Source organism: Eutrigla gurnardus (assembly GCF_963514095.1).
Source record: "Eutrigla gurnardus genome assembly, chromosome: 12".
Lineage (NCBI taxonomy): Eukaryota > Metazoa > Chordata > Actinopteri > Perciformes > Triglidae > Eutrigla > Eutrigla gurnardus.
In genome coordinates this window covers 13,732,325-13,755,451 of record NC_139926.1, presented here as the reverse complement: position 1 = coordinate 13,755,451, position 23,127 = coordinate 13,732,325, and the positions used below count along the sequence as shown (strand labels likewise).

Below are 23,127 nucleotides of genomic sequence, written 5' to 3'. Positions count from 1 at the left end.
CGCTTTCTCTGGGGAAAGCATTTCAAGGCCATGTGGTTCTCTATGTGGACTAACTTAAGATCCAGGTTATCTCAGCTCTAAGTTGTCTTCTGGAATGGAATTTGAGACTTATTTAAACAAATCCCTGAAATACTGTATTTTTACCATTTGTTGATTTTTTTTTCATTTACATATGGGGTTTTTTCTGAATTAATTCATATATTTTCCCTTTTTTGCAAAGCCCTGTCCGCCAACATTAACAGTATTGTGTGTTTTCTTATTGTCGATTTCAATCCAGTGTTTTGTTTTACTTGAAAGACTGAGAGCTATTGGGCTGTATCACACAAGCGTGTTTCTCAATCAAGGAGAGTGTTAACAGGTTTGTCTAATTATGTCCTCTCAGCACGGAACCACTATGTAGGAAGACAGTTCTGCAGACAATAGCATTCTACAGTATTTTGAGGTGTTCATTTGTATAGATGGGTGTTCGTAGATCTATTGAGATGTCGGCAGGAACTTAAAGATCTTGTATCAGTTGTGTGTTAATTATTCTGTTTCTGCTCTGTTGAGCTCACTGTTGGGCTCACATCTGGGCAGGTGGTATGTTCCAGAAAGGTGAGGCTGTGGAGGCTATATGCCATTAGAGTAAGGGGGGAGGAGATAGGAATTTGGAGTTTGCTGCGAGGCTGCAGTGTTTCAATTTGGTGTCTCTTCTCTTTAATTTAATTTAGCTCCTTGCTGTTGTTTCAGAAAATGTTTTTTGTTAATGAACAATGCTTTTTTCCCTACTCCTACTTATCGACCTGCTACTTTAACAGCAGTTTTTTTCCAACTATTGCCAGTGCCAAGCAACCATTTCCTTTATATTGTGTGGTGTCAGAACATTCAGTTATATATCATGTTTATCTTCTTCATCTATTGTAACTTCCCATACACTACAAGTTACTCAACACAGTAACCACTACCCACAATCTTGCTTGTGGTCATAGAAACATGTTTTGCAGATGAGCATCTGGCTTCCCAAGTGGGACAATTCTAACTCTGGGGGACGCCACTTGGAGGGTCTCTTTTCTGTTCCCTCATTAAGAGCTCATGTTGTCTTCATCATTCTCATGCACCAGTTCTGTCTTTTAATGTTCCAATTCATAAATGGCATAGAAAGCTAACTCTTCATCACCAGTAGCCTGCTGTTCAGAGGATTAAAGCTATTGAGGAGCTGAGTGTGTGAATGGAAGTTTCTGCCGCTCCCTTAAAGAGTTCATCTGTTTCGTCAAATCCGCTTCAGGCTTTTTGTTTACTCTTCTTCAACAGGTTTCTGCTCACACTCAGAGGGAGGAACCTACCTCTGTTTGCCCCATAGCAGATGTGGATCATGCTACTTCATAACCATATCACACAAGGAAAAGAGAAACTCAGAGACAGCACAAAAGCATCATGTAAAAGGGCAAACAGAGGTGAACAGTTGCAGATTCACTCGATGGCATCAAATAAAGTGAGAACACAGATTGAATTCTAAGTATTTGAACAAGGGGAAAGGGAATACTGTCACCCTTAAATAATTCCTTTTAAATAGAACTGATGACTTATATTGGTCTACAGTGGTGATCAATAAATTACAGGAAAACTGACACATCGGCCTCCACTTTTTGGAGACAACAGACTCGTACGTTAATAACAGATGTCAATAACAACACTCTTACTATGACTTTTAGTTTTTGAGAAAGAAATAATTTGAATTGGCACCGAGATGGGTGACATCAATGAAGGCATTGACACTGTGTGTACACTTTATGACAAATTTGAAAAGGGGCATGAAATATCCACCGTGGGGTTGTGTGCGGGTGTTTTTGGCACTCCAGGATTGTACTTTTAAAACCTGAGCCATCTGTGCCAAGGTCTAATGCGAAGCAGCTTGTCGTAAACTCTTTGTTGGCCTCACAGTCCAGGAACCATGAGGCTAATAACATCGCTGTTGTTAAAATTTACAGTGTTTCTACTCGCCAGAGTCAGATCCCTCATTGATCAGAGTAAATCAACTCTCAGCAAACCGTAAAACATCATCTCGGAGTGATACCACTAATGATCTGCCCCAGTAGACGACACCCGCTGTCTGAAGGGTTGCCGCTGCATCAAAGCCATGCTGTCTGCCTCCTCGCCCCCCCCCCCCCCCCATGGCCCCATCACACTTCATCTAATAATGGGAATTTACTGCAGGTCTTTTTTTCCTTTCTTGCTCGCTTGGCGAGATAAACAGGCGATTGATGAATCAGGCGTAATGCACAGGCTTACGGGCACAGACAGCACGCAGCCCACAGTAAATATGTGCAGACAGGATCGGATTTCGACATTAGCAGTGAGGAGATGCATTTATTTGCCTCTCACCCAGACTCATAACAGCACTGAGTCTCAATTACCCCGTCTGAGAGGTGCAGCTAACACATGCAAACGGCACCACTCCCAACCATTACCAGCACATATATAGCCTACAGTTTGCTTCTCGCACTATCTGTCTGAACTGCACTTCATTGAACAATGTTTGTACTACAGAAGAGGGATTACTCCCGGAATGATGCGTGAGTGTGTGTAGTTGCTACATGTGCGTTTACCTGTGCAAAGCTAGCTAATTGTGAGAAATAATAATAATAAGATCACACACATTTAAAAAGGGTCCACTCCAGATGAGGGTCCATATCATAAAGTAGCATGCTTCAGCATATTTTTAATGTCACGTTTCCTTTATATTTAAGGAGCATTGGTTATTTATGAGGGCTAATTAGCTGCATAACCATCACAAAAGAATTAACACTTTTAAGATTTTGGCCTTGGGATTCGCATCATAACCGGAGCTAATACTGCATATAGTTCAACCTGGTTTTCAATATAGACTGTGTTTGCAATCTAAAAGTGATATTACTGTCGGATAAACAGCAACGGAGAGGCCTTGGAGAAGCTTGGAAATTGAATTATTTGGTCCACTGCATTGAAGTTCGTCAAGCTGTTAAAACATATTTGAAGTACAGCACTGATGGGAAGATATTCAAATGTAATACCAACCTTCTAATTGTCAGCATTCATACCTTAAAAACAATCTTAATTGAAATTTAAATTTTCCATCAAATATCTGTGAATTGGCTTAAGATTGGAAACTTAACTTGAACATGTTCTATGAAGCACCTGAGATTGAGTTTGACTTGGATTTACCTCAAGACTTGATTTAAGACTGTCAAAAATTGAAACTTGGACTGGGCTTGTATAATTTAAGATTTGTCTGGAGACATAGACTTGAGACTTAACCTGTACTTGCATCAAATGATTTGAGACTTGACTTGGCCCCAAAATACTTACAAAAAGCTTTCATAAGAGTTGCAGTGAACATCATATTACTGAAACTCCGATCCTCTTCGACCTCACTGGGTTCTCCTTCCTAGGATCTCCAGTCTGTGTTGAGCACCAGGAGAAGGCCCCTCTAAGCCAGCAGCTTAGCCGCAGTGCAGTGCTTGCAGCCTGTCAGACCCCTCCTTTTCCCCTCCGCCCACTGGATGTCAGCCCTGAATTGTGTTTTGATGTTTCTTCAGACCTACAATTGAGCTCCATTCTCAGCAGCCAAAACAGACATTTGTCAATTCATATGCATCAGGGCACTTTTTCTCCCCACTTTCTCTCAGCTGTGCCTTCCCCAGTTTTAAGTCTACCAGTGCACTCAGTAACATCAACCAGTATGAGGATATGAGTGGCCATGAGCCCCCCCTGCTGCGAGGGGTGTCACATGTGATTACCATTATTTATAAAACTCACTCAGGCTTGGTTGCGTAGTCGGCCTGTCCCGGCCCTTGGCCCTGCACACTACAGTCAATATTTGCACGCAATCCTGAACTGTTGAGCGTTTCCTTGGTGGTGAGAGCCTCCATTACATGAAATATTCAGGGCGCGTGGAGACTCCTGTGAGGCCCAGCGCAGGGTTTTTACTCCGATTTGATTATACAACATGATTTTTTCATGAGCTATGACAGTCCTGTTGAATTAGAGTCAGCTCTGAATCCTTGTGATAGTCACGGAAGCCAGCGAGGAGGAGGAGGTGGAAGAGCAGGCTGTCCTCTTCCCTTAATCCGACTTTAACTCTTTCTATCTGAATGAGAGGAGAACACATTTAACCAGAAAAACATGAGCATGAAAACACAAGCTATACATCACGTGGACACATGTCATTGATAATAGATCAAACCTGTGCAAATCTCTTTTGCTCTGTCTCCTTGGAGAGGTGTTACAGATATACATTTTTAGACTGATGTTGCCCATGTCCAACAATTGATTTTGATATTCAGCTTTTCTTTGGCATCATGTTACAACCCATTCTTCGTGCCAACTTGTCAAGTATCAATGGTTGGTCAGCTCCCCAGGTGTTTGATACAAACACACCCCACTTTCAACTAACCCCAAAATCAACACACTGGCATCTTTATTAGATGGTCGGAGCTAGTGACAAAATAAGATTTTCATGGGTCAAACAAACAGACCAGAGCTTGTGTGCGACACATTTACATTTTGTCACCTGAGTCTTTCGTGTCATCAGTCACGTGACTCAAATCATCACAAAAACAAAGGGCAGATACAACTTCTTGTGAAGGTGGAAGTTTATTTTGTGTGTTATCCGATCTTCTCTTTGCTTTGTTGTGGAGTGAATGAAGAGATGTAGTGGCGTCCGTGTGAACAAAGCAGCAGATCGGAGAAATCAAATGTGTTTTTCCGATTGTTTAAGCACAAATGAACGCACCCACATCCCTGCATAACCCTGCAGGACGGATTTTGAATGAATACTTCACCTTGCCCTCTCATCCGGGGCGTCCGCCTCGGTAAACAGACACACAACCCTTCTGCACACAGCAGCAGGGAAGACACTGAGGGGGGTGACAAAGTTTCGATGCTTTATGACCTGCTAATGGCTGTGGATTACAACCCCCACGTTTTCATATGAGGTCATTTGAACTTGTCTGACCTGCGTCGGGTTACAAAGCAGTCTAATGACACGGACCTCTAATTGTACTTCACTAATTCATATTTTCATGCCCACTGGATTTTGCTGCCACATATTGTAATTATCTGTAACTTTCTTATGACACGCTGTGGCTTTCATAAAGTAGTAAAGCAGTAATTTACTCTCTAAACCTCTTAAAAGATTAGGTCACGGGAGACTTTATTAGGGTTGCCAAATAAACTGGCAGTTCCTTACGTAGTGTTTTATTCAACATGTAAATCTGCAGTACACCTTTGAGCCACATTAAGGCGCCTGACTGATTCATTATGAGGATTGTGAACTAATTGTAACACTGAATCTGATATGAAAGGCTTGTATACGTTTTGTTTGTTTAACTGATGCAAGGAAATTAAAAGAATGAGGAAAGCCTGTTGACGCCAACGCGGTGCATTTATTTGGTCGGATTTTGACACGTAATTATGTTTTCAATAGCAGATGCAAAATAAAAAGTTGCCTGGTTTACCTGAAATGTTTACTGAAATGGCACTAACAATGGTCAGTAACGTTAATTTATGCACACATTTGCTCTTCTCACAATTTATAAATAATGCTTACTTTGAATTGGGCTGTGATAATTTGTCAATTTAAAAAAAAGGTGGATCCCTGGAAGAAAATAAAGTTTAGGAAACACTAAACCAATTAAGACAATAGTAATTAAAACTAAGCTGTGAAGGACTAGTGTTTGTTGAAATGGTCAGCTTGAAGCCTTGAGAACATGAGTACCTGAGGGAGTGTGAACGAGAGAGAAAAGAGGGTAATGCATAATGAAGTATTTGACAATAACAGTGGTTCCACGGACAGTTATGGTATAATGAGCGTAAAATGATCATTAGGGGCTTGTAATGGCAAAATCAGTCATGCTACCACACACAAACACAGCCTGTGTTAAGGGAAGTTAACAGCGTTGTGTTGTTGCTGTTTGATCGTTTTATGCTCCGTAAAAATAGTCTGTAGATTCCGTGATCACCGAGGGGAGCGAACCTGACATGCTTTAAACGCCGTTCATTAGCTAATGTCATAACAACACTCAACATAGTAATGCCATGTTGTTAAAAAAAATGACAAAATAAAAAAAATCTTCTCTGACTTATTAAAAGAATTTTATTGTTTTTACACCACATAAGCTACAATTCACACTGCATTTGACTGGTTAGATGAACCTATTTTGGAGTAGAATAAACAACATGGGTTATTTTTTAATTACATCATATAAAACAATGTATTTATTAAAAATTCTGCTTTACTAATGAATATTTAAGGTCTACAGCATGATGTTGAATAAAGCATTATGGCCAAATGTGTTAAAATTACCAGATTTATTTATTTGTTTTCTGGCAGACAGTGTATTATCAACTAAAGTTTCTTTTAGAAATTTGTCAAATTTGGTGCAATTGTTATTATTTGATTAAATTGTATTGACTTTTAGATAAGTACAACATGTATTTTCAATTTCAGGAAATGATTACATTATTGGGTGCTAATCCATAATACAAAAATGTCTGGACTTTTAATATGACCCACAGGCATGAAGAGGAAGTGAGCCACATTTACTTTTGTAAGATTTTCAAAACATCTTATCTCAGGCTGCTTCTTTATTATTTACTGTGTTGCTCAGTGATGAAGAGTTGCTGTGATGCTTTCAGACACGGTGGGAGTTTGCTTCTCACGAGGACAGTCAAGGTCGTTCTCAACGCATGCCTTTGGTCCACTGCACCGGATGATTGTCAGCTGAATCTAACATTGTCGATTTGGCCTTTTGATTCACGCAAGCATGCATTTAAACACACACACGCACACACACACACACACACACACACACACACACACACACACACACACACACACACACACACACACACAGTGAGATATTATTGGCTCCTGGCTTTGACAGACTGAATCCTGCCTTCCCAAACACACACTCTAATAAATAAAACCTTGGGTCAACACAAAAAAATATGTTAACGTTTTCCACTAGAATTTTTAAGTTAAGCCTGCTAGCAGAATTACATTAATTCAAAGCAATGTTTTGAGTATAGTGAAGTAGCTTTTTGGCCACAATAAAACACATTTCTAAGTAACATGAACTTAATAATTGTCGATATGAATGCAAGTATTTAAGTTGATCCAACATAATGTTTTAAGTATAGTGAAGTAGCTTTTTGGCCACAATAAAACACATTTCTAAGTAACATGAACTTAATAATTGTCAACATGAACGCATGTATTTAAGTTGATCCAACATAATGTTTTAAGTAAGGTGAAGAAGCTTTTTGGCCACAATAAAACACATTTCTAAGTAACATGAACTTAATAATTAAGTTGATCTCTGCAACAGTTAAGTTGAGCCTTGTCCTATAATACGGGTATTTTCCTGTTTCCCAGGAGGCTAAGTTGCTCAAAATTCCAACCTTGGTTGACAGAAATTTAGACAGTAATATTAAAATTAATTAGAACCATTTATTAAAATGAACAGTAGCACTAAATCCTTAAAAGTGCAAACAGCAGCATTTGTTGGCTACGTTCTCCTAAGACACAAAACAACATGCACTCAGAAGCTTTATGACGAGGAACAGTGTTATAAAATTAAGTAAAACCCTGTGCATGAATCACCATCCTTTGACTTGTACACATGAAAATGATTGAAAACAAAAGACAGATGGCTGTACATTAAAGGCACAAATTTTAACATCAAATGAGCAAAGCTTCTTTCAATCAACTATGGCAGACTGCTCACACTTCTTACTAACTTCAGCAAAAATATCCAGCAAAAGAAGGCACTGCATATAAAGTTCAAAATACACTAACACCCTCAGAGAACAGAGGTCATCCTTTTCTATGCTGATAACTTCCACTGATTTGGTTTTCACTCAGTAGGTATTCATACTATCACAGAAACAAAACAAGGTGTGTGTGTGTGTGTGTGTGTGTGTGTGTGTGTGTGTGCGTGTGCGTGCGCGCGTGTGTGTGTGATGTGAGTGTGTGTGCGTGTGTGTGTGCGTGTGTGTGTGTGTGCGTGCGCGTGTGTGTGTGATGTGAGTGTGTGTGTGTGTGAGTGTGTGTGTGTGCGTGTGTGTGTGTGCGTGTGTGTGTGTGCGTGTGTGTGTGTGTGCGTGTTTGTGTGTGCGTGTGTGTGTGTGTGTGAGTGTGTGTGTGATGTGAGCTTCTCCCTCGCGCAAGGTCGATCAAGTCCGCTCTAGAAAATACCATACTTGAGATTCATTACTTTAGAGCTGGCTTTTTGTCCATTGAGATCAAGGCATAGCTTCTGGAATGCCTCAAAGGTAAATTTCAACTGCTTGGGATAGCTAAGGTTAAGAGCATAGATTACTCCCATCAGCAAAGCACAGGATCTGGCGACATCAATCCCCTGCAGGATCTTGGTTCCCTCGACTACAATGGTTGCACGCCTATCACCGATGACGGCAATCTTCATCACTTGCATCGCAAGGTCTGCGTTGAGCTCCTCCACATCCTTGCAGAAGAAATTAATAGGTGTTAGGATGTATAAAATACATGGCTCAAGCTCTTCAGGGTGACATGCATAAGGGAATGCAGGGTAACCATGTACTTCAATGCCTAGCCCACAAGAGGCTGGTGCACGGGATTGAAACAGCCATATCTCCACGTGGGAAGGCTACAGACACATGCAGTTCAAAAAATTAAAAGCGTACTCAATTACTTACGCTGTACTGTTTGAAAAGGTCCTCCTCCTTCTCTCCAAGATAGACTATGAGGCAGCGAATGGCAATTTCTCTCCGCCTTTCAACTGTGTTGTCCTGATTCATGGAAAAAATAGATCAGGCGTTCAATAAAAATCAGATGCAAGTGTAACCCAAATCATGACAATTTGAAAAAAATGAGTGTTAGTTAGGGACCAAGCCATGCCTGCTTGCAGCGTTAATATGCAATTGACCTTGTTCATAGCAGCCATTTTGACAATTGACATGAAACAGTGAGGCAGAAACATATATTTAAAATAAAGGTCTATTCATAATAAAGTTAATCATTATACCTCAAGAAGCATGTCCTTAATGTGCCTTATCTTCAGGCCTGCAGCTCCTCCTTTTGATTGGGTCAAGGCCATCAATTTTGGGGTGCATTGGTCAAGCTTGGCCAGAAAGGTCGATTCAAGGCTAACTGTTGTTATCCTCTTGAATTCTTCACTTATCTACAGGGCACACCAGTATGAAGGACCAAACGTGACATAAGTATAAATAAATAAATAAATAAATGAATAAATAAATGCAGAAATAAATATTAAAATGTGAAAAAACAAGTACATTTTGGAAATGAAAAAGGCTATTTCTGTATTTTTACATGTATTTATTTCTACATTTATTTATTTATTTTATTTCAATTTGTGGACATACTGTATATCCACATTGTATCAATCCACAGTACAAAAATAATGGTTTAATAAACATTTTATAATCTCACCTGTGCTTCACTAAAAAGCGCAGGCCAGCGAATCATGCAGTCACTGATGGCAGGGGCCTCTTTCACTATTTCCTCCCGACGAAGGCTGAACGTCTTGGCCATTTTCTGAGCTACCACTTTGGAGTTGTCCCTTTTCATCGTTTCACTTAGGAGCTCCACTCTCTCTTTTTCCAAACTTGCAGTAGTTTCACCTTGAGCATGAGGGGGTAAGTAGTTCACCTCAGCCTTCTTTGGTTTTTTCAGATTCTTTGCCGGATACTGGTCATGTGTTTGTTTTCTCTTGAGTGAGTTCACTTGAACTTCAGGGCAGCCGAGACCTCGAAGTTTGCTTCTGAAATTGTTCATCTTATATTTTAGGCGCTGCGCCCATCCATAGGACCCATTAAAGGACCCTGGTTCTTTGAGGCAGGGATGCTTTTGGGTGAGGGCCTCTGCGACCTCACTGATCTGCAGACTAGATGGATAAGCAGTGTACTCATAAATGGCCTCAGCTAGTTTTCCAAGGATGTCTGGGAGTAGTGGAATTAAATCTTTTGTAGGGAGAAGAGTCCCATATTTTTTGAAGCACTCATTGCCTGACTGAATTTGGATCTCTGTGAGGCCAGAAAAGCTGGGAATTGAAAACTGAGCGGGCCAGCGCTGGGAACGGTGGCCTGGACTATCTTCAGATGAGAGAATCAGTGTGTCATCGGTTGACACAGATGCGGTGTCGTCAACATAGTGCTCCTCACAAGGCTGATCAGTCATGTTGGTCACATCAGTGTTGGTCACATCAGTTAAGGTTAAAGTTATTGTAGGCTCCTGGAGAAACACAACCTTGATTGTGTCCTTATCCTTGAGGTCAGTTGTAGAAAAAAGGGTGAAAAACTCACCAAAATCAACATCCTTATAGTGAAGACCGAAGTCTCTGGCAATGGAAAATGTATCACGAATGACTGAGTGAAGGTCATCCACTGTCTCAGGGATTCCAGATGGTAGTACAACTTTACGGACATCATGATCCGCAAGGATCACTCGGAGTTGAGCCGGTTGTGACATTATGCAACCTGTACACAAAATGTTTGACATGTTTCAGTAATTTTTAGTAACAGCTAAATGGTGAATAATGTTAAGAGCATATTATATTTGACCTGTAGGTATGGAAATCAGGAACACATTTACTGTATATGCCAAGTCTGAACACAGTAGGAAGACTGCGATATGCGAGTTTGTATCATTTCATCTGAAAATCTCCACAAAGTTTGGGCACCATCTATGGAACATAAATGCTGCGCTTAAGAGTCATAATGCTTGTTCCACCAAAGATGTAAGATATTAAGGGGAACATGTCTGATAGCTCAGCTGGCTCTATGACTTTCAAAGGACCGTTTTTCTCAAGCACATAGCTCCTCAGATGCCCAACTGACCAAGCAGTCAGACCTTTCACAATGAATCCAACGCTGCCCTTCACAACCACAATTTGGATCAACTCCCCAAAATCTGGCAGACCACCAGTGGAACCATTAGCCAAGATCATTCCACTGGTGTACTTGGTGCCCCTGTAACACACACTTTTGGCTATCTGGACACATGTCTCACCAGGAAACTTAGCCTGCAGTGCTTCTTGGATATCCTCTCTCAGCACACTAACGTCCACTGTAGACAGTGTTGTAGCCTGTAGTAGAGGTCTGACAGCTCTGGAATCATGTTGCTTATAAGCAATCAACAACTGATGCTTCATGGCGAGTGACAGCAGAACATTTCTAAAGCTACGAGTATGTCTTACAACACGCTTAAAAAAGCTGTGCTTTGCCTCAAACCGCATTGTCCACAGTGACACCAGAGGACCATAAGCCCTGATCAGTTCTGGATAATGTTCCAGGAAATGGTGTTTTGGGATGAGGCGTTGCTCTGGGAAAACCATGAGAAACCTGTGTTTATGCTCAGATATCTTACTATCCAGGAAGCAAATGGTCTCCTCTGTGTGGACTTGGTTTACAACAAGCTCAACAATGTCTCTGAGCACAAGAAGCACTTCCCATGCTGGGTCACCTTCAGGGATTTTCGATCCAACCATGAGTGGCAGGAGTCGCAGCAAAGTCCAGTTCTCGTGGGCATTGCCGCCCACACTTTTCCGTGTGGCAAAGTTCACAGGGACAGGCTGTGGTGCATCGGTTTTGTCTGACCATTTATAGGGGAACTCTTTGATGCTTTTGTTCAGCTCTTCAAGAGTAAAGTATTTATTCTGAATGAACACTCTGAGGCACAGTGCTATTTCTAGGGGCACTATACCTTCAAAGAGATCATGCAACACATCAGGCGGATACCCAGACAAAACATCAAAATATTTCAGTTTTGTTGTCAGTGCACACTGTTTCTTCACTCCATACACATGTATCAAACTATCATTCTCCTGTACAGCCTGAATATGCAGTGCGTGTTGTTCTTTCGTTCTGGGTGGGAATGCCCCTGTTCTCACTTCTCCATCTTGAAACTGTGACTTTTCACCTAGACAAAATCTGCAGACGTGTGAACTGGAAAAGCTCTCAACAAATCCCCCCAAAGAATGGGCACCGAGATTGTCTGCAACCACACTAAACACTGTGCCTTTGACTCTTCTGCCCAATGCTGGAACATACAGTCCTTCCTCCTCTAAGACCACAAGATCTTTGAGTAGTGGCTCCAACACAGCATTGTAACCAAATCTCTTCACATCCTCAGCCTTGCACAGAATTGCTAAGAAGATTGAGTTTAGTTCAGATCTGAGCAATGAGGGGACATCAGCTAACACCCAATACACAGCTGTGATTTTGTGTTTTTTCCTGGATGTACCAAGAGGATTGCATATCTCAAAGTCATCCACATAGAGATTGAGAGCAATGGTAAGGTCACTTCCTGAGAACAGCTCATTGGTTTTGTAAAAGGTGCCGTCATGAAATGACTTGTACACAGTTCTCTGAGCTTCTGCCTCACTCAAGATCAGGTCCTGTATATCTTTCTTGCTAAAAACCTGAAGTAAAGACTTTAGAATGGGGACATACTGGAAGCTGCTCTCTTTACTAAGAACATACTCAATCGGTTCAATGACAGAAAAGTGTTCTTTAAAATACTTTCTTCTTTTGAAGGCAGAGGAAAGAGGACCACCATCACGGAGGGCAGAGCCAATAGGGTTAGCATCACAAATGCCGTTCACCATTTCAGACACAATGGCTTCATCAATTTCACAGTTGTGTCTCTTCAAGCAAGACTGTAAAATGTCTTTCATGATGGGAGCAGAGGCTGAATGAGAAATAAAATGCAACTCCTCTACAAGCTCATCAATGCATTGGTTGGGCACATGAAAGGAACTCTCTAATTTCAACATTAAATGAGCCAAGCTTCTTTCAATCAACTTTGGCAATACTCTTACATCATCATCTCTAATCTCATCAATATCAGACTGCTCACCCTCCTGATTAACTCCATCACTGCACTGATCTGCTTGTGAAGGGTTTTCATACCACTTTATCACGTCGTCTTTGAACTCATCTAATGAGTGGGGAGTATGCTTGCGATTTCTATGCGAAGCAAAGGTTCCATAGATATTAGTTTTGAAATCGCAATTTTTGAAAACACAGGTGACAGTTTCTTGCTTTTTCAAATGTTGACCAAGGTGTTCAAAATACTCTTTTTCAGTGGACAATGTGCCTACATTACAGAACTGGCAACAGAAACTGAGTATTTCAGAGGTTCTCACTCTTGTTGGGTGAGTTGAGTGTTTCCTTGATATATGTGATTTCAGGCTACCCCATGATTTAAATGAACAAAAACAATCCAGGTAAGGACATGGCAGAGGTTGCCCACCGCGGATATGACGTAACCTATAATGTTTCAACAACTCGTCTTTAGTAGGGGTCGCAAATTTACAGATTTTGCAAGGCCAATCCATATTTGATGTTTCTGTCTCACTCCATACTTCGTCACACTTCAGGAGGCTGACCACGTCTCAATTTCAACCCCGTATTCCACGACACCAGGATACTGGATCACGGCAAAAAGCCATGCCTACGCACACACACAAGACAGTATTTTCAATTTCACTTGTGATTCTTCAATACAGTGACTAAATAAGTTTCACCTGTGTCATCGTCACTAATTGTAGATGGACTCAGACCACTCCTCACCTCAGGGGAAGGAGAAGATGATGTGTAGTTTGTCCTGGGAGGCTGACCACGTCTCAACGCCTTGGTCCACGACACCAGGAGAAGATGGAGAGTTTTTTGTCCACACAGCAAAGTGACTGAAGACCTGAGTAGGGATTAGTATAGATGTTACTGTGTCAGAGTAAATGAAGATGGAACACAGCATAAATGAAAGATTTAATTTCCGCCTAACAAAACTGTACACTTTTAGAGTGAATATCCCCTTTTGAATCATGCAGTTGCAGCCCAAAACCTCCAGCAAATAATAACAACAAATCTGAACTTTACCTGTGCCAAGACTGATGCTAATAAAGTAAAGCAGAGCAAAGTTAGAGAGGTTTTAGTAGAGACATTTTTCAGGCGGAAATTAGCCATTTGGGCACACCCATCTAGATACTGTTCTAAAAACTGTTTTGGCTTTGTTCTGAAAAATCAACCAGACCTATATAGCCTACATTTTCCCATTCAAAAAGGAACCATACAAAGGAACTGAAGTTTGACTCCAACTGGAGCAGATTTAATAATATTTTTTATTTTTTTATATATATTGATTATATATATATTGATTATATATATGTATGTATATGTATATATATATGATTGACACCTCTATCGACCCGTCAGAGCCATTACGATCGAGGTGCGTTCTCCATCTCCATGACAACAAAAACTATCCGCCAACTGATGGCCCTGGCTGAGGCTGCGGCTGAGGGGGCGGGGCAGATGCCGGTGCAGCGGCAAATACACTGTATTTTCTTTCCTCCTGGAACCAAAACATTTCCTGAACCGTCAGGAATCATTTCAAGGTGACACAGATACATTGGATAAGCCGGTGGAGGCTGTGTAATGCACTTGAACACAACTTATAATCACAAAACAGCAAATGTAAGACATAACTCATGATTATGTCTGTATAAAGTGATGTGTATTTTTGCTCTTCTTCGGCTGCTGTTTCAGTGAGTTTGGGGCGTAGAGTGATGAGACTTATACCGTTGGAATCTGTAGAGTCCCAGCTTTCATATGACATGCTGTTTGTATCGTTAGCATGAAGTAGCGTAATCGCTAGCGGCAGTTTTGCGGACATGCGCCGTTAGCATGTTTTTTCTCCGTGCTCATTTAGATGCTTGGTGTCGGAGTTGTGTTTCGATTAGGTGAAAATGGTTTTCATGAGCTTGTAGCTGAGCTTCTTCCCGTTAAGAGGGTATGCTGCATGAATATGTTGCTACATGGTTAGCATGCCCTTATATGTTGTGTGTTGCAACATGCGCAGCTGCCCCCGGTACCAGGGGCGCTCGGGTTGAAGAGGTTTTAACCCTTAAGGCTGGATTATGCTTCCGCGTCGACACAACGCAAGGGAGCTTGCGGACCCCTTACGTCCTTGCGGACCCCCCTTACGTCAACGCAAGGGCCTGACGTGTGCCTCCCAAAAATCCTCGACGCGCGTCGAGGCGACGCAACGCCAACGCAGCGGCTTTGGCTGTGATTGGTCCGCTAACTACATCCGCTGGAGACCGCTATCCGGTTTCCACTCATAAACACCGCCATTTAAACTTTTAAAAGGCTACTTTTATTGTTTTCACCTCGTTTTATTGTTTGCACCTTCTTGCTTTTGCACAAAGAAATAAAACACCAAGTTCTGAAAAATTGTGGACGTTTAAAGCCGGAAAGTAAACAAATACGCTATAACGAGGCTACGACGATATACGCCAAGAGTCTCAGTCGGTCGGTCAGTCTTTACAAAAACCATAGCGCCCTTTACCGGTGTGGCTTTGAATTGCATTTCGACACGTAAACCCAACGCAGAACCATCACTGTCTCCAAGCAACTGCGTGGCCGTTGCGTTGCCGTTGCGTTATCACTACGCGGAAGCATAATCAAGCCTTTACAAATGAAATATGGTTCTTCAAAATAAATTCTCAACAAACAATGAGAGGAAAAAATAAAACTGAATTCATAGGGCCCTACATAACGCCGACTGGTTTTGAGCAAAGTATCTGAACAAATAGTGTAGCAACAGGCCAAATCAACAAGCTAAAATGGAGCCCTAGCCTCTTAGCAAGCAGTGGCTATTATGACGTTAGCCAGTTAGCATTATGCTAACTGGCTAACGTCAGCTAGACATGATTAAACTATGATTCAGATTAGAAGAAATACTAAAGATAACTCGCTAACACACAACCTATTTGTGCGCTAGTTTGTTAGTCAGCTAGCGAAAGTAAATGATGTAGCTACTTGTAGTTTATAAACGTAGCTAGCCTATATGCTAACCGGAGCGGTGGCTAATGGGTAATCCCATATTAAATTAGCTTGCCAAAACGTTTTCCCTGGCTACTTGGCGCATTTAAGCCTACTCAGTCAGTGACAGGCCCTGGCGTAACTTTACCTCGGCACACAGACTGTTCTATCAACACGGCTCAAATTTCAGAGTAAGGACTTCCAGATTTCGGTATTCGGTTATAGTAGGCTATCACCAACAGAATCCTGAGCGAATGCAAATATGTGTAATTAAGCATAAAATTACTTACCATTCACCACAACGCTTCAATGAAGTTTCAGCTGTGGTCACTCGTCTGGTCTTGAACATGCCCGTGCGTGCATTGCAGGAGAGGGAAACTGTGGTTGTATTGTAATTGTATTTTACATTAACAGAACTTAAAATTAAATTATTTTTTGATTAACTGAAAATGTTAAACTCTGACAAGTCATGATAGTATATTGAATCAATAGGCATAATTTGTGTGTCATCCAAGCTCAATAAAATAACAATTACAAGTAAAAAGTCTAACAGTATCTCAGAACTTGATTTTTTATTTCACAACAATATATATATTTAAGTTATGACTAAAGATCCCCTGAATTAGTTTTTAGAGTGCAGGCCTGTTTATGTGTGACCCTGCTTGAAAGGATATGATTGGTCAGGGTCCATCAACGTGTATGACAGCAGGGGGAGAGTATACTGACTCACTCACACACACACACACACACACACACACACACACACACACTGGATGGCAGTCTGAGTTGAAAACAGATGGAAGGATTTCCTTTTTTTACTGCCAAGCTAATTGCTTTCTTTAACTCTTTCTTAACTCCATGTTATAGTGACAAAAGCTCACAATACTTTTATAATGACGGCACACATTAATGCAGGATAGAGCTTGATTCCCCTTTTCAAAACCATAATAAATACATTTTATCTTCTTATGATTGCAGTGTATAACATTGTCTTTAATGATAATTATTATTGCATTATGAAAAATAAAAATCAAAGTTCTGGACCAAAGAGCTGTGTGATTGAATAGAATTATCTTTTTTTCTCCCTCCTCTATAATTTTTGGGATTCTCATCTTCAATAACTAAACATTTTAAGAGAGATACATTCATTTAATTTAACCTTCTTTCATTTAAAAAAAAAATAAAAACTGCATCTCATTCAATTTAATTTTAATGTCAATATATGCAAATGCTCCAGCATGTTGGTCTTTGATCTAGCAGCTCTCAGTATCTGTTTGACTGGAGCACAGTCCTTTTCATTTAAACTGATTTTAGTATATTCAGCGCTATGATCAGTATCATTCACAAGTGTATTTTTTTTTGTTCATGCTGTTACATTGGCAATTTTTTTGAAGCAATATATTTGATTAAATTCGGGTCTACAAAAGATAAATACCATATAATGATATATAAAGATGATCTTTCAAAACGTTAGTAAATGTAAAATACCGTTACTGTCATCTTAGCCTACTAAAAACGCTGGTTTGGAAATTATGCTTTACGTATAAAACTAAAATCAACTAAAATACCTGTCAATGGGAAATGAACACACCCATAATTTAGAACTTTTTGAGTTTTGCTAATTTTCACCTCCTCATTATGATATTGGTTGCCTCTCAGTGGCTCTCTCAGCGGCTGAGCCGGCATCTAGCAGCTAACGTGCGAACAGCACAAAAAGCAGCAAATGTGCTGGTGGAGCTAACCGTGTCTACCTGAGGGAGAACCAGAGTGTGGGTGCTAAGTTTTTGTGGGGATGCTGTCAGTCAGGACGGTTTTATCAGCTGCAATGGCCTTCATCATCGAGTGAAGTTCAGAGCAGCAGATGAGAGCTTGCTAGTGGGACACGCTCACGTGCACATTCCCTAAAAGCCCAGCTATGTAGACAAAGAGCGGAGAAGCCTGGATTCACATACAGAGGGTGGCTTCATTCTCTTCTCAGGCAAACATAAGTGGTTATTACATGATTGGCTTTTATTTTATTTTTGGTCAGGCTAAATGCAAATGTGCAGATGTGTTTGCAGGACCACATTACCACAAACTATCAGTCTATCAGAAAGGTAATTTCATCAAAGTCCCATCAGTGGCTCAGCAAATTCAAAGCGTGCAATACCAATAAAAAGGGAAAAAAAATATATGTTGTCTAAATGCAAGTGTGAAGCTAAATTAAATATTGGGAATTAATGGTTGTTTTTAAAAACAATGACTGAATCATTTTATCATAATATTAATGTGTTGGGTTTTTAATTTGCTGTCAAATTGTTGGCTATGTGACTTTGGGAAAGATGGATGGAAAAATATGCCCTTTGTGTTTTTTTAAAGTAAATCTCACAAAACATACACTATATGCATATTTGACCATCTAGCCATTCTTTGCGGGCCAGAACAAATCCATGATTCTTCTTGGCTGCTCTCATCAAACCCATCCATGCAGGCCTCCAATTAATCAATTTTGTCAGGGGAAAAGGTCAAGTTTGCATATTTGCTATTCAAGAAGCCATAGCCTACCTACCATTTTATTGCAAACCGTCGCAAAGGGAAGCCTTCTACTCTGGAACAAATCAAACCCATCACTTGAGAGTGCTGCTATTTCTGATTACTGCAGGGATCGCACTGAACAACTGTGTCAGATTGTTTGAAAACCAGTCCGGAGTGCAAGAATGGCATGTGTGACATAGACAATGTGATTGTCCCTGCGCATACAGGGCTGTGCATATCCTCGTTTGCACAGCTGCTAATTGATTGTTTAATGGCAATTAACTTCACCAGTAAAAATCTACTGAGCCGTAACAAATATAAGAATATGAATTCATAAGGTATTGATCTTTAGAAATTCATGGCAAACATCATTGCCAGATATGTGACACAATATTCAACCCGTTACATAAGGTTTCCACCTTAAATCTGATATTACCTCCGATTACACAAGATTACACAATTTCTAATTATTGCAATGGAAATTCACTATGATCATTGCGAGTGCTTTTTTTCATTGTGATCCGCAATAAAATCCTTTATTGTCCAATCCCTACTGCTGTGTGTTATCAGTGGTCTCATTGAAGTAGTAAGAGCTTCGTCGCTACAGCCACAGGGTGTAAAGAAATGAAGAGTACAGACTATGGTTGCCTCGTGGTGCTAATTATAGGAAAACGCCTTGGGCTTCGCAACTGTCTGGCACTACACTATCTGTTATCTATTCCAAGACTTGAGAGTGCTTAACATGTAAGTGATGGGATGAACTACAAGGTGGATGTAGCTGATTCCGTATTATCTGATGGTATTGTCTTCAACAACGACAAAATTAGCTTTGAATCTAAGGAACCGTTTGATTGGGACCATTGTTTGTGTGCCCGTGTGTGAGCGCAGCTGTGTGAGGGTGAATATGCTGTGACAGCAGAGATTCCGGCAAGTGAAGAGATCTTAAATAAGGCAGTAGCTTTCTGAGTAGCTACACTCTACTCTGTACACTCCCATCCTCCTTGAAAGGCTGCAATTACCACGTCAGCTGCCATAATGCTAACATGAAGAAAATAGCTCAAGCTGATTATTCACTCGTGTTCAGTCCATAAGAAGGGCGGTGTGGGGAGAAAATGGAAACTGTGAAATGGACAAAGGCATGGTAATAATTAAAACTACCCAATGATGGCAGTGTCGGCAGCCAGAATCATGCCGGTATATCTGGCCTGGCGTCATTCCTCCCAAGTCTCAGCCAAGTCGAGAAACGGACGTTTCTTTTGGTGTGCAGAGTTTGGGTCCAGGTTATTTTTGATAGGGGCCCAATAACGGCATTGTGGGCAACCAGAATAGGGCCTTGGGAACGATTTTAGGAATTAATTTCTCCCGAGTCTCAGGCCAGTTGGGCAATGACGTATTTCCTCTGGCGTGTATAGTTTGATTTATTATCGTAACGTTATGTAACACCAATAGGAGTGCAGAAATGGCCTTGCAACCATCACCTGGTTAGCCTAAACGTGGGCTAAAGTTTGCTTCATTAAAAGACTGATGAAAAAACAAAATCATTATCTGACTCAAATGCAACTGCCACGGCTCCTTCTCCTAACTGTTGTTGATCAAATATAGTGCACAAGCAAGTCAAAGTCATCTGTGCAGCAAGCCAAGAACATGTGCAGAATGTTTTTTTTTGGTAATGGTGCTGGTTGAACTTGGTTAACTACCCTTGCAGGAGGACCAATGTTAGCCAGTGTGTTATCATCTTTTTGAGCTTTTCTAAATGTGCGACTTGTGGAATAAAAAGCAAACTTGTTGTTGTTTATTATCAGAGGGTTGATAAAAGATTCCATTTGATTCACCTCCTCAAAGTTTTGATGCAGCAACATCACACTTGCCAGGCTCCAGACTTTTAAATCGGCCCTTCTCCACCGAGTTGACTGCATTGACTCATGACATGAAACGGCGGTTTCTTGGATGAAAAAGAAGTTGATCCAATCAGTTCCATGCGGACGACTAACAATGTTGTCAAGCTGTGCGCCAGAACCAAGGAGAGGAAAGATGGCATCCACTGCAGACAAGATAGAGGCTGCTATTGAGTAGTTAAGTATGTTTACACGATTACTTGAATGGTTTCAGTTCATAAAACTGTATACTTACCAAAAAGCCACAAAATGTCTATCAATAAAGTCTGCAAATGCAGTAAAATAACCAAGAGCCATCTTTGTAAAAATAATTTGATGAAGGGCTGACTCACATTGTATGAAGGCTTTATTTCTCAAAAGAATGTGCAGTGCATGGGTTTCTTAGTTTTTTCGAAAAGTTTTCGAAAAGGGGAATCGGATGTTTACTCTGAACTTGTTCCTTTATAGTCTTGCGTATTTGCATTTTTGCAGCAATACTCAGTTTACTTGCCTGCTCATCAAAAGGTAAGAGTCCTCTCACTGTATATAAATTAGTCGTTTTTTTTTTCTTGTTTTGTGCTATGAAGTGAACATATTATTTCAAGTTTCGATACTTTCTTTTGAGGACAAAACTTCGTAAAGATTTAATAAGAGCGGGCGTAAAGTCCTCAAATCGAAATCACTCAAACTTAAAGGTCATTCATAAATTCTGCCACTGCTCTCAATTAAGCAGCACCCTGGTGAGAAGTGTATTTAAGTGGCTTAAAAGATTTCATGTGGTCTGATGTTTATCTTCCTTCTCGGGGAAGTTACTGAGAAGTGTTTTCCTTACACTTGACGCATTAGCCTAATGAGACAGCTCTTCAAGTCTGACTACTCCTAGACGTCCTCTGAAATAGCCCCGTCCTCATACAACCTACATCCTTTTTGATGCTTCCATAATTGTAAGAAAACTATGTGTGTCATATGTGTCAGCTTCCAAAGGAGTTAAAGGACATTACACACTGAGGGTACGACGAATAAACATCACTAAAATACAAAATACTAATATGCAAAAGGTTCCTATTAGTAAAATGCTCTAAGCGAGTTTCTGTGCCTTCTCATTAACAGTTATGCAGTGTACTGTATCTGTCAAGGGCTTTTATTGTGAAAGATATGAACGGAAGGAGTGGATCTGATGATCTCTGCCTTTTCTAGATTATAGTGGTAATAAAGGTCTGTCATCTTGGTTCGGACCAAGGAGCCCCAGTGTTGAAGAAAACAGTGTACCTATTGAATATGTCCGGTCTGCAAATGTGTTTGGCTGTGTGTCAACGCCTGAAGAAAGCCCAGCTAAACAAACATTAATAGCAGCACAAACCTGTAGTGATGCCAGTCAGCAAGAAAAGTGTTTTGTGCACACTAGTTCATGTAATTGTCATTATATTTTGTACATTGGTTTACAATGATAATCCCTCTGCAGAGACCACATGTGGTCACTGTGTGGTTATGTGATAACTATATATTTTCTATATCTAGCAGCGGCAGGCAGCAGACATATTGCTGTTGCATTATTTATCAGACTCCAGCACTTAGTGGGGCTTTTGACTTCACACATGTACACACATGCATGTTGGCACTACAGTAGCGGTATATATACAAATGCTCGGCTGCATCCTTGCACTCAGTCACATGAACACACTCAAACCTGCACCTGTCCGTGACTGACACATGATTTTTGCCTTGTCATTGTTTATCTCCCCGCCTGCCATTGATTTAACTGAGTTGGACGTGTCCCTATAATCCCTTAGGTTATTGGAATTTTGCTAAAAAAAAGAAAAAAAAGAAGGGGGGGCTTATGGGAATGGACAGGCATCTTAAAAAGGTACGATAAATTATCCCAGAATCCATCAAATCACCGTGTAACAGTGCTGATACAGAGGTATTGATGCCCTTGTCCGGATGATTTTATCTAACACACAAAGACGAAACGGTACAGAATCACAAAGTATTAGTCACACTTTAAAGCAGCACGGCCAAGTTACATGTATTTACTTCCACCCAAGAATTAAATCACCCGCAGTATGTCATTTCCAAATCAGGAAGTCACACAGGTGTTCGAATATGCAGAATATTTTGATTATTCCACCATCCAAACCATCAAATCCATCATAGATTTAGTATTACCACATATAGTTTGCAAGTCAGCATTTATCATAATTTTCTTTCACGTTTTTACTTGCACATTATGAAGAAACTATTAGCAGCCAAGATTTTGTAGAAATAAAGAGTGCAAGGGGCCACCTTCTAATTGTAATGTTCTTACATTGTGCATTGACGTTAAATAAATTATCTTTTGCCTGATGGAAATTAAGGCACATTCTACCTAGAGGAGAAGTATCTTAAATGACTTGCAAATGTATTTGCCAGTTCAGTACATTTCTGTTCCATTAGTACTCAGTATTACTTTCCGTACTAATTCAATTACCTTACAATTTATAACAGCAGTTTTTTTTTCTTTTTTCTTTTTTTTTTGCAGAAATTGTTGTTTTATAGCAGGAAAACTATAGACACCCTTAACAGTGTTGGTTACACAGAGGTCATGAGAACCAGGCTCTAAAAAGGCTTGTCTGACAGAGTGGCGCTCTCTCACCCCATTTAGCCCCTATGATGGATGGATCATTTTATACACCATTAATCCATCCATTTGTCAATTACTAATGGAAATTTTGGGGGATTGAGAGTGGGGTGGCGGCAGGTTTCAGGAACTGTCAAGTGGCTGAATGCCATCTTGCATCACCGCTGAGTGTAATTACAGGACCTGTCTGAAGAGTAACAGAAACACCCAAAACACGCACGCAGAAATGTGCAGCGGCTGATAATAATGTTGTGCTTCATGATGATTATGAACGCTAGC

General features: G+C 40.5%; 2 protein-coding genes across 3 annotated transcripts in view; one reads left to right on the top strand and one right to left on the bottom strand.

Moving 5' to 3' along the window:
• epha3 (eph receptor A3) overlaps nucleotides 1–23,127 on the top strand; it is a 411,842-nt gene that overhangs the window by 238,245 nt on the left and 150,470 nt on the right. The window lies entirely within an intron of this gene.
• Nucleotides 3,974–9,735, bottom strand: LOC311022104 (uncharacterized protein; the record flags this gene model as incomplete). The annotated part of the gene is made up of 5 exons (XM_084023136.1): nucleotides 9,449–9,735; nucleotides 9,024–9,179; nucleotides 8,695–8,787; nucleotides 8,340–8,483; nucleotides 3,974–4,105 (listed from the first exon to the last, which is right to left on the bottom strand). Exons 1-5 carry the CDS (start codon nucleotides 9,584–9,586, stop codon nucleotides 3,974–3,976), a joined length of 663 nt encoding a protein of 220 aa, XP_083879262.1. The 5' UTR covers nucleotides 9,587–9,735.